At 40.8% G+C, this 12107-nt stretch overlaps 1 protein-coding gene across 6 annotated transcripts in view; it reads left to right on the top strand.

The window, feature by feature from the left end:
* Positions 1–11455, top strand: part of MTUS1 (microtubule associated scaffold protein 1) — a 103266-nt gene extending 91811 nt beyond the window's left edge. For all 6 annotated transcript variants that reach the window (XM_053404466.1, XM_053404465.1, XM_053404467.1 and 3 more), the window contains 7 exons: positions 1950–2164; positions 2526–2631; positions 2878–2951; positions 4719–4814; positions 6216–6332; positions 7595–7692; positions 8913–11455. In XM_053404466.1, coding sequence (XP_053260441.1) covers positions 1950–2164; positions 2526–2631; positions 2878–2951; positions 4719–4814; positions 6216–6332; positions 7595–7692; positions 8913–9129 — 923 coding nt within the window. In that variant the 3' untranslated portion in view covers positions 9130–11455. The remainder of the gene's footprint in view (positions 1–1949; positions 2165–2525; positions 2632–2877; positions 2952–4718; positions 4815–6215; positions 6333–7594; positions 7693–8912) is intronic.
* Positions 11456–12107: the final 652 nt, after the last annotated feature.

Below are 12107 nucleotides of genomic sequence, written 5' to 3'. Positions count from 1 at the left end.
TGGCTGCCCCAGCTACTCTGGGTGCCTTCCAGAAAATTAAAGCCTATTGGACGGCCCTAGGCAAAATGCTATCACTTGGCCTCCATTTCTCTTGTAATGTGGAGGCAAGTCTGGCCTACCTTACAGATTTGTTGTAAAAAAAAAAAATCAATCAGATGATGAATGTGGAGCACTTAATGAAAGTGCTATCTATATAAATAGTGTATTTGATGGATTGAATCTGTGCCTGTGAAATGTGGTTGAAGTATATACCCTTCGTTTAATTCAGAGATACTTAAGCCTTTTTTATTATGAGAATAATTACTTGTCACATTCTTAAAGCAGGGTGAATGTTTTAAGTGGTGGTTTTCAGAAGAAATCTTTGTGTATCACACATTAGTTAGAAATGCCCACTTAGCGTTCAGTTTGCATTTGTAAAATGCTTCAATCATAACAGGCCTTAAAATATTTGGGCCTATTCTTAAGGGCTTTGTGGCCTACTGCGATTTCATCTGCTGGAAGCTTACAATACGTTAGGCGAAGAGCCCTTTTTTGTTTGGCACCGTGGATGTCTTTGAAAGGTTTTTGTGTAAAACCATGTGCATAAGCTTAATTTCTTAAACGGGTTGCTTTCCAAATGGGAGCTCTGCTGCTCTGCAATGATGCACTAGGGAGAGTGAAATGCTCCTTGCGCTGAGTATTTCACACACATGAAGTAACTTCATATTGGGTAAGCAGAATGATAATGTGTGCAAATGCTATTGATCTTCTCAGTCCTAGAGATCTTTCTCTTCCCCCCTCCCAATTTTTAATATGAAGTCTTTACAGAAGTCAGAATAGCTATAAACACTTAACAACTTGGGCAAGGCTAGATTATGACATAGAGTGGGGGTTTTTGTGAGCAAACTCTGTTCCACTTTTGAAAGAACTGGTGCTAGGAAACTAGGTAATACATGGGAAGCAGGAATAGGGGGAGAACATGTTTGGGGATTTTAAAATATAAAACTGTAGGGGAACCAAGTTGTCACTGATTCACCTACTTCTAGCATTATTGAAAGGAGAGGTACAGTAACAATGCTCTTAAGATATTATGGCCTTAGGTGAAACTGAGCTCTTTGAATGATGACCACATAGAGTACTTGTGTAAATCTGATTAGTTAGGCTGCTTTCAGATTATCAGTGTACTAGCTTTGGTTTGGATAAATTTAGGAAGCAAGAGGGTATTTTTCAAAGAAAGAAATAATATTCCAAAATAGCTTATACAGCATAAACACAGTTAAATACTATAGCACGCTCACTCTCTCGAGCGAGAGAGCTATATATATCAAAAATAACCATGTGTGGTAAGTCAGAAGTCCGGTTTCAAACATGGGTGCAATTAAATGGCCATTAAAAGATGTGTGTGTGTGCGTATGTGAAGCATCAGTTAAAATACCAAGAAAAAAGTAGCTGTGGACAAATAAAAAGACACAACAATAGGCATCAACGAAGATGCCAAGCAAACTTCCTGTGCAACTTTTATAAAAAGTCTTCTGTACAGTTTAATTTTATATAAAATTTCTGGAAATTTAGATGAGCATTTGCAGAAGGCAGACCTCCTGAAAGCTCTGGGAGAAAAAACCCTTTAGCTTTTTAAAAGCATTTTAAGATGTGGGACTTGAATCAAATGTTATGGTCTAGAATTTACCTAGAAACAAGAAGCGGTCTTAAACTAACAGGCAGGGACTCTCCAGGATTCCAGTGAGGAAGACTGAAGCTGAAACGTCTGCCTGCAAAACCTGTGTTTTCTCACAGAATTAGGGTCCTATCCCTGAATACTATAGGGCTGGTGGAAAGGAAGAAACTCCCCATGTGTCATCAGAGATGGTATTCTGTTGAAGAGGGCTATGCTTCCCTAAAAGAAGTCCTGTGAGCATGTGCTTGCAAAACCATTTTATTTACATAGAGCGTCACTGCATTTCTGTCTTCAGTAACCGCTTCTGCAGCCTATGAGAAATTGGAGAAAGGTAGACATGAACTACAAGCCGCTTACGAAGGATTTGTGCAGCAGCTGAACCAGCAACACCAAAGAGATTTGTCTGAACTGGAAGAAAGGCTGAAGCAGTTCTATACAACAGAATGCCAAAAACTACAGAGCATCTGTATCGAAGAAGCTGAAAAATACAAAGCACAGCTCCAAGAACAGGTAGGCAGGATGGAAGTTGGGCTGAGATTCATCTGCTGAATTTCTTAAGTACACCCTCTTTATTTAGACATAAAAATTGGCAAAGGAAATAACCCTTGATCATGATGAATTAAGCAAAGGTCTGTTTCATTAGATGTATGGAGTGTCATCCTGAACTGGCAGCTCTGTGTATAGGCAGATATGTGGTTAGAGGGGGAGGAGGAAGGAATTGAGAGGTGTAAGGTTGAAGGGAAACAAAATGCAAAAAGAACGAACAGTAGTAATTACATAAAATAGCCACAGTGGCAATTAACAAGGCTGTGGTGGTTGATATCGCAAACATCCTGGCACGCGGTAAGCGAAATATGTTGTTGTTCCTCAGGTCGACAACTTGAATATTACACATGAAAACTTTAAGCTAGAGCTTGAAACCAGTCATACGGAAAGGATAGATGAGCTGAAGAAGAACCACGAATTGTCCTTTACAGGTAAATTGCATAGCTTGTCTGCTTTGATGATACCAAACACATTGCATTACTGCTGTGAGGGAGGAAGAGTTTCTTTGCTGTGCTGCTAAATACATTTATTGTTTATAATCCTGGCAGTGTGACAAGAGGTCAGTACCTTATTAAAACTTCCCTGCCAAAATAACCACGAAAGCCACACTATGCAGGTATTGTAAAGAAGTTAGGCGAGTACACTTGTGCAATGTTAAGACTCTAAACATTTTTCAGAGCTCAAGAATGCCCAGGAATTAGAAAGAAGGACACTTGAAGAATCTCTCCAAGAAAAACAACAACTACTAGAGGTCTGGAATTTCTCTTTTGCTTACTAAGCTAGAGGCAACTGTAACATTGCTAGATTTAGATGCCACCACAGTGTCAAAGTCAACATGTACCTTGTATTTGTAGAACATCCTGGAACATAGCTGTCAAGCGTCCCTTATTTGGCGGGACAGTCCCTTATCCCAGCGCCATGTCCCGCTGCTGTCCCTTATTGATGATGTCCCTTAAATTTCCTGGGTTTCAAAGGAAGCAGCTCCTCTCCCTCCCTCCCTGCCGGCCAGGGAGGAGGGAGGCTCCAACTGTGTTGCTTGGCTGCGTTGTTCACCCAGTAAGGAGTCTAAGAACGACTGGGGGGTGGAGTTTGCATGCCTTGTGCTGATCAAATCTGCCGTGTTGCCTGGGGACTCGCCTTTGCTCAGCGCTTCCCAGTGGAGAGGTGACAGTGGTTTTCTTTGAGGCTTCAGGCTTCGTTTGGCTGCTGGCTGGGCTTTCTGCCTTTGGCTCGGAGGGGCTCAGAAGCTGAACACCCCTGTGGCCGGAAAATCCCTTATTTTGGCTGCTGATCCCTTATTTTTGAGGCTGCTGGCCCCTTATTTTCAAATCTGTAAGTTGACAGCTATGTCCTGGAACTGTTGCCATAGGGCCGGCCCACCCCACCCCACCCATGAGGCCTCGGGCAGCAGGAGCTACAGGGGCAGCAGATTCCAGTATAAAGGAGATCTTTATTCCCCTTGTTCCTGATGTAGATCTTCACTCACTCCTTCTTCCCTCGTCGGGAGGGGAGTGCCAGGTATCAAAATGTCTTGGGCCAGCCCAGAGTAGCCACAGGTACCTTCAACTTGATCTAAAACTACATACTATTATGAGTTTGTGGGTGCTGGACATTTCTAAATTCTTTGATTCAGTAAGAGTTAGAATTTAATTAAGATCTGGAGTGTTAACACTTGGGTGCCAGGCCTGTGTGTGTATTACGCTGTGTGCTAGACACTTCTAAATCCCCTGGAATCAGCAAATTTCAAAAGCCAATTAAGACCCATGTATATCGAACTGTGTGCTAGTCACCAATGATCCTTTGGAATCAACAAGTGTTAAAAGCTAAACAAGCCAGGCTAGCTTCCTGGGTGAGGTGATAGCCTAAGGGATGAGCCATTTAGACAATGAGCAGAACCTTTCCCTCAACTGATAATGCCAGGGTTTAGAGTAAGAAGTTAGGAGTTGTGACCGAGACACAAAACAGCAGGCAGAGCATGATGGCTGTTTGGACCCAAAGCTATGTCTATGGAAGAGGCAAGACCCTTTTGGGTTATTGATGCTGTGCACTCCATTATAGGCTCAGGTTGCATATATTTGTACATAAACCATATAGCATAAAAACACCACAATCTCCGCTGTGTCTCGTTTTCTAAAAGGATACACAGACCACCTGGAACCAAACCCCTGGGAATCTCACACTGCTCGGAGTTTGGGGGTGGTGTGCGACAGTACATATTTCTGGTTATCCCTCAGAAACCATGGGATAAGCAATGCAACTCCCAATTCTTTATAAAACATGCATTTTATTTTTATTTTTTTGCTTAGACAAATTCCTTGGCAGGACAGCTATGCTTTGGAGCATTACTTCTCTAAACTCTGACCTACTGTTTGTGTTAAGGATCTCTGCAACTTCTAATTTCCCACACTGGGTTTTTCTATTTAGTGTACTTGATAGCAATTTCCTAAAATGTTACCTGGCTTTATAGCAGAGGCTCAGGTCTTAAGTTTGGGTGGTTGTTTTTTTTTGTTTGTTTTAGAAAAAGATTAGTGAATTACAGAGTGAAAATGATTCCCTGAATGAAAAGCTTAAGTTGGAAGAGCAAAAACGTACAGCCAAAGAAAAAACAAATATTGTAAGTACTGACTTGCTTTTATAATCCTCTAGAAATAGACTTTTTTTGTGGGGAGGAGGGGAAGGCTGGGATCTACTGGGTGAAGGGGAGCTTGGAAAAATAATGTCTCCTCTCCTTCCATGAGTGAAAGATGCCTCCCTGCTGGATCAAAAACCTTTGTGCTCGTGCAAAGGGACCAATTAGGCATCGCATTGTCTTATCTCAATTCCCGCGCTGTGGCTTCACTGTTAATGTTCCAGCCATGAATAGCAGTTACAAATGTTGTGGCTTAAGCTGATGAATGACTGCTTGACCAGGTGTGTTGCACTAGGAGCAGTGCACTCTTGGTTTTAAGAGAACGAGGGCGGTTCAAGTGGATCCCTGGTGTAAAAAGGTTGACAGATCCTAGTGTCATGTACGCCTAATTGCCATCACACTGCATATGTGGGGTATGTGTGTAATTAAAATACACATACTTGCTGTGTTTTTGTATGTGTGTATACAGTACATCCACATAGCTTAGTTGGTTTTCTATTTTTAGCTGTATTTTTTAAAAACGGCAACCTGCCCTATGATTTCTGGATAGGAAGATACTATGAGCCTTTGAACCAGGTGCATTACATCATTTTTTCTGGGTCTACAATTCAGAGTAGTGGCCCATTTTCTGCAGATTGAGTTACTGCAGTTTTAAGTTGGAAGATCTGGTGTGCGTCTGTGCAGAAGACTTTCTCCTTAAACCCCAAAGTTGACAGATGTTTATAGTCTTGCCTGCACCTGGACCTATGTTATCTGTTCCTATGTTTTTGGCTGTTGCTTTGCTTTTTTTGAGCTTCATTAGATTATCATATTATCTTAGCTATTGGGTTTAAATTTAATTATCAGCTGCTTTTTTTTAGATCGGATCTCCATAATTTTCAAATATAAAACAATTCTGGATAGATTTCAACAGACAGATGTGTGTGTGTACATTTTCATTACAAGATGACTTTCTGTGGTTTCAAGGGTGAAGCCCATTTGACGTTTTTATCATTATAGGTATATTTTACCTTGGGATAGATAACCTTACGCGTGGTTTAAAAATACAGCAATATACCAGAAAGTGACCACCTTTATCACTTTTTATGTCAATAAAATAATTTCACAAGAGCTGTAAATACATTTAGAGCATTTGTGAAAGTTTTTTTTAAAGAGACTTTGTCTGTTATTCCTCCATACAAACAGCTTGCGAGTTTGAAGTTTTTTAGATGTACCTTGGTGTGTGTGTGTGTGTGTGTGTGTGTGTGTGTGTGTGATATAAATGGTTTCCCCTGCTTGGCTAAGGAAATCTGTAGCAAGTCAATATTTACAGTCATAACTTAAAATATGTTTGCTATGCATGGCAACCTTGAGGGGCCTCCATTAACTTTGCATGTCATTTTGCAGAAAAACCCTCAGCTTATGTATCTGGAACAAGAACTGGAAAGTTTGAAAGCAGTGCTGGAGATCAAAAATGAGAAGCTACATCAACAAGATATCAAATTGTTGAAGATGGAAAAACTGGTGAGCTTTTTCTTGGAGTGCTAGGCTTCCAAAAGCTGGATTTGTGCTGATAATGCAAAAGTAGACACTGTAGCAATAAATTCAAGTTACAGAGGAGTTAATGAGGAGTAAAACTGGAAAGAGGAATCATAATACTCCTCTGGAGCTAACGTAAATTAATTAGCTTTAGCTAAATAAGTTTCCACCTATGAACTTTTGCAGTCCATCATTCTCTCCGTCTCAGGCCTTCCCATCTGTCATATATAGACAGTATATCACGAACTTTTGTAAGGGTTACTGAAATAATATGTGTGCAATAATAATATATTGCACACTTAAAATACTGAACATTTAAAACATTCTGTATAAATCCAGGTACATGGTATAACAATTCTGCTCTGTTGATGTGGAAAGAGAATGTAAATTGAGGGTGTTTATGCAAACTTCTGTTTCTCTGCTTAATATCTGCTGGAGTAATGCAGATGCAGAGCAGAATAAGCAATATTCTGAGCAGTGACCCCATACAGGAAACTCTGAGAATGGTGGTTTCAGAGACAGAGAGATGCGTGCCTCCCTCTTTTACATGCTTTTTAAAGTGTGACAAATTCTGGAAACCTTTCGCTGTGCCAGAGGCAGGAGCAGCCAGCAGGGTGTGTCATCTAAATGGCAGCAGTAAGGCTGGGCAAACACCATAATAATCGGGGACATTGAGATCCCAGGACAGTGGGTGCCATTGTTTCTGAGATGATATACTGGTCTCAGAGCACATGTAAATAAGTAAGTTAGGCCTCTCGTCTCCAGAGCGCACAGAGGAACAGATTATAAATCCAAGGGACAGGGAGCAGGGCTAAATAGTATTTATAGTTTTAGAGATTTTTATACTGCCCTTGATCATTAATTCCACAGCATTTAATTCTTAAACCTAAACACAATACGCTGGCCATAAATCCAGATTGTGCATCTAGAAACATAAGGATGCTGAACAAAAGAAACTGGAAGACTCTCCCCTTTTTCTTTCAATTATAAGGTGCTTCTTACTAGTTTTAACAAGACAGACTAGATTAGTGCAGGGTGAAGGAGGCATTTTGCAAGTTTGTAGTAGAGAATTTATGCTTCAGCTCTGGAGCTGTAATAGCAAGGTTTTTAAAGAATAATAATAATGTTTGTGGTAGATTTTGAGATGTTATTTTATAAATTGGCACAATAGGACAACCTGGCTTCATCTAAAATAAATTGGCCGCTCCCCCTCCCCACCACACATTAAATTTGCACATTTGTTCAAGGTGGAGAACAATGCAGCCTTAGTGGAGAAAATGAGAAAACTTCAGCAGGAGAATGAAGAATTAAAAGCCCGGATGGACAAACACATGGAGCTTTCCAGGTAACTCTAAAATACTTGTTTGAGTTGCTCTTGTAGTTTAACAGCTGCCATAATTCTCTGTTTGGGGGGGGGCGGGATTTAGAAAGTAGAGAGAACTCAAGTGAAATAGTATATACTGCAAGCTACCTTGAGCCTATTGCAGGTGGAGCATGCCTGCAGTAAAAGGAACAAAAGCACAGTCCAACACAGCATTTGAATGCGGACTTACCTAGTTAGCACAATTTCTTAATAGTTTCAGAGGGGCTTGCCTAAGAACAGTTAATGTACAAGCAGCTTTGGAGAGCCACTGCATAGAGAATTAGTACTACTTGGTCAATGGCTGAGGTTCTGTGTCCCTGCAGTAGAGAAAGCAGCCTCCTTAAGCTCTTTATATTTAAACTATGCTGGATTTGTGAAAGTACTTGCTCAGACTGCTTATGTTCGGGGTTAGACTATTAGTCCTTGGTGGTAACTTTTTCTGAATCGTGGAAGAGTTTAGCTTTTAAAAAGGAGGATCAAATAACTACTCTTTCTCCTTTTGCTGTTTCTTGTGCCTTCAAGAAGTTTGTTCTCCACTCCTTGCAGCAGGAAGCTCAGTCCCTACTGTTAAATCCTATGCGAGGAAAGTGCTTGGCTTTGCCCTTTTGTAGGATTACGGGGCTACCATCTCTTAAGGGCAAGGATGTAGAGCAGGCAAGCTCTGAAGTTTGTTACTCCGGTCCCTGTCCACAGAGTTTCCTTGCACCACAAGCAGCTGACTGGCAAACCACAATATGGTCATGTGATCATTCCCCCTCTAGCTCGAGGTTGAGTGCTGACAGGACTGAAGCCACAACAAAACCACTAAGGAGGAAGCAAGTTACCTGCACACACAAGTGAACTCTCAGGTGTGCAGAAATACAAAACGTAAACCAAAGAGAGCAAAAAGCAACCTCCAAACAGCCCAGGGAAACTGCCCTTAAGAACCACAGAATTCTAACTGTTGGATGGGAGAAAAAACAACATCAGAGATTAGGAGAGCTGTGCTGCAATCCTCATCACCACCTCATTGGCTATGTTGGCTGGGACTGGTGGGAGATTAAATTCAGCAACCATGTCTGTTAACTCTGGGGAAGGCTGTAGCTACCTGAAATCCTGAACAGAAACACCTTTGGGGAAAGAGGGTACACTTGCAGCGTATTGTTGCTAGTCCAACCTAGACAGTAACTGTCTGCTTTCTCTCTCTCTCTCTCTCATAATAGGCAACTTTCCACCGAACAGGCAGTTTTGCAAGAGTCTCTGGAGAAAGAATCAAAGGTAAATAAGCGCTTGTCAATGGAAAATGAAGAACTTCTGTGGAAGCTACACAATGGAGACCTGTGCAGCCCGAGAAAACTGTCCCCCAGTACTCCACCCATGCCTTTTCAATCGCCAAGGAATTCAGGCTCCTTCTCCAGCCCGACGGTGTCGCCTAGATGACACCACCGAACGAAGAGACACTCTCCATACAGGCATTTCATTTTTGGTCTGCAGAACTAAAAAACATGGATCGAGGGAGCAAAGAGCTATATTAGCTGCGCGTGATTGAAATATAACTGGAAATGACTGTCATGAGAAATGGCTGTAACATAATGGGAGTTCATGGCTAGAACTCGAAACAGTGCATCTCCTTATTAAAAGAATACAAAAAGACTTCAGTGATAACTTCTCTGAACATTGTTGCACAAAGCACTTAAAAGAGCAAGGAAAGTCTTGTTCGGTTTTTTGCCTTTTTTCACCTAACTCTAGGGAGAAAAAAATATGCTCAGGGGCTTATAAATAAAGATAACAACCTTTAATACGTTCCTTATTATAGACACCTTGAGACGCCGAGTGTGGCATGAGTGAATTGGATGTATCACACGGCGAGTGTGTTATGTGTGTGTGATGCAGCCACCTTTGCTATGTATATTATAAAGGACGAAAGCTGAAGAATAAAGTGACATGTACTTCATAAATAAAATATTGCCATTATGCATGTTTCATCATAGATTTTTCCCTTCTCTGGGACTAAGGAAAAGTTGCCGCTTGTGCTCTACGTTTTTCCTTATCTCTCTGCTTCAGTTGAGATTTTTATTTGATTTTTGTCATTGTCTGCCTACTTGGATAGTGGAATTTACGACAAGACCGATAACCTCTCATACCACAAAATATGATTCAAAATATTTTTAAGCTTCCCCTAGGTAACTATATAAGAATGGGGTTTCTTTTCTCACCTAGTTAATGTTCTTCCCCCTCCTTTTTTTAGATATCTGGTGGTAGATAGTTCAGACATGCAGCCCTTTCCAGGGTGACGACAGCTGTGGAGAATAATGGTCTGATTTGACTTGAGATCACAGGATTTCACACTAAAGGAAATATATATATATATTCAGATGCTATTATTAGGATAGAACAGTAGGATTGGTTGTGTTCCCATAATGCACTAAGCCAAACAGCGAATGTGCAGGCTCCCAGAGAGGAGCTGAATAGCTAGAAGCTCCTCCCTAAGAGCCTACATGGTTATTCAGTTTTGCCTAGCCAAGGGTTCGGCTTAGCATGTTGTATGAACACAGCCATTGTGTACAGCTGCCAATAGCACTTCCTTGCATTGCGAAGAACAAACATCCCAAACTGATAACTTGTCGATGTGCACTTTAACCAACTGGCTGCAAGACTCTGCATTCCCCCATTTCATTTAGCATGAGATTTTCAGGAATCAGAAAAAACAAAAACTGATTATTTTGCTGACATGATAGGTTGAAGATGTCTGTGTCATAGGCAACATTCAGTGCTGCATTACAAATCTGAAGATGACTCACTGCATGTCCGCTCCTGTTAATGACCTGTTCAACATGTATTCTTGTATGTACAAATGCATTTTTTATTATGGTTAAACACTATCTCTGCTATCAGATCTAGATGGGACTGTTAAGTGCTATGGCTTGGTTATGTAGTCATCACTCACACATCCAAGACGCACTGGTACCGTCATTGCTGTTGAATAATCAACTTGTTAATCAAAGCCTGATGAAATCATAGGGTTGTAGCTGATATGACAGTTGTACAAGTGAGAGACTCCCACTTTTGCAACTGGGCTTGCCCATCCTCTCCTTTCCACTGCTGCCCCCCCCAGTACCCTCAATCTGCTTGAGGGTTGGAGGCACTCTGGAGCAGATTTTCTGGGGGCACAGAGGGAAGCAGGGTACAGGAGTGGAAAGGGAAGGCATGTTGCACAAGTGAAGACTGACCCACGCATGCAATGACAGCATTGGATTCAACCCATAGTGGTTTGTAGCAAAGATGTTGACAATTTGAGAGCTAGGTCTTGAGATATCCTTGTCCCCTTCCATAAAACCGAAGGAGCACTGGGAAAAACGTTAATAAACTTGGAAAACAAAGTATCAAACCAAATGTTTTGTTTAGGGTGCAGAAACATTGGCTTCAACAGCAGAAGGTTTTAGTTATTACTGACTGAAATATTACTCTGTAATATGAAAAATTCAAGGATGAATTATTTTAATTTTACATTGTGTAAAGTGTGCCTCCCCTGTGAAGCATTTTGCCTGCCCAAACCCATTTATGGCACTGTTATGTAGCTAGAGATATCAGCACTTCTAAATTAACTGTTGTTCAGAGATTGATTTATATAACTATGAAAATCCACTTTAGGCTGAAACTTGGCTTAAAAGTATGACTTGGAGCAATTTATTTCTTTGGCAAGGTCATATTTGATTATATGTACTTGAGTGTTGAAAATTAAAATAATTTTTTTTTACTGGTTCAAGACTCTTGCCTGTTTAGACATAAAAGCAAAAATACTGAGGCTAAAGAGATAATTTTACAGTTATAAGCATAACATCCTCATTCTGAGCCATTTATACAGAAGAGGCTTCTGTTTTAGATGACCTTGCACACAGTAATAATAAGATTGAATAAGCTGCCACAGAAAGTGGTGTTTTGTCGAATCATCCAGCATTATGTATTGCTCAAAACTTACAGCTGCATTAGAGGATGAAACTTAATTTATTAAAAGATGTTGTTTTTGTTTCCCTTCTACAGAGGCTGGATGAGTGCTTAATTCTAAATGCAGTTACCAATAGAAATGATTTGAATTCAAATTGAATTCTACACTTGCTTAGAATTATTTTAGTGCTTGGTGTGATCAGCAAAAGACCTTCACACTGAACACTAAAACTGGATCCTTCTACTATGTAAACAGCTGAGTAACATGCAGTAAGTCATGTCCCCTATACAGTGGTACCTCGGGTTACATACGCTTCAGGTTACAGACTCCACTAACCCAGAAATAGTACTTCGGGTTAAGAACTTTGCTTCAGGATGAGAACAGAAATCGTGCTCCAGCGGCGCGGCAGCAGCAGGAGGCCCCATTAGCTAATGTGGTGCTTCAGGTTAACAGTTTCAGGTTAAGAACAGAC

Source organism: Podarcis raffonei, chromosome 9 (assembly GCF_027172205.1).
Source record: "Podarcis raffonei isolate rPodRaf1 chromosome 9, rPodRaf1.pri, whole genome shotgun sequence".
NCBI lineage: Eukaryota > Metazoa > Chordata > Lepidosauria > Squamata > Lacertidae > Podarcis > Podarcis raffonei.
This window is presented reverse-complemented; position numbering and strand designations above follow the sequence as displayed.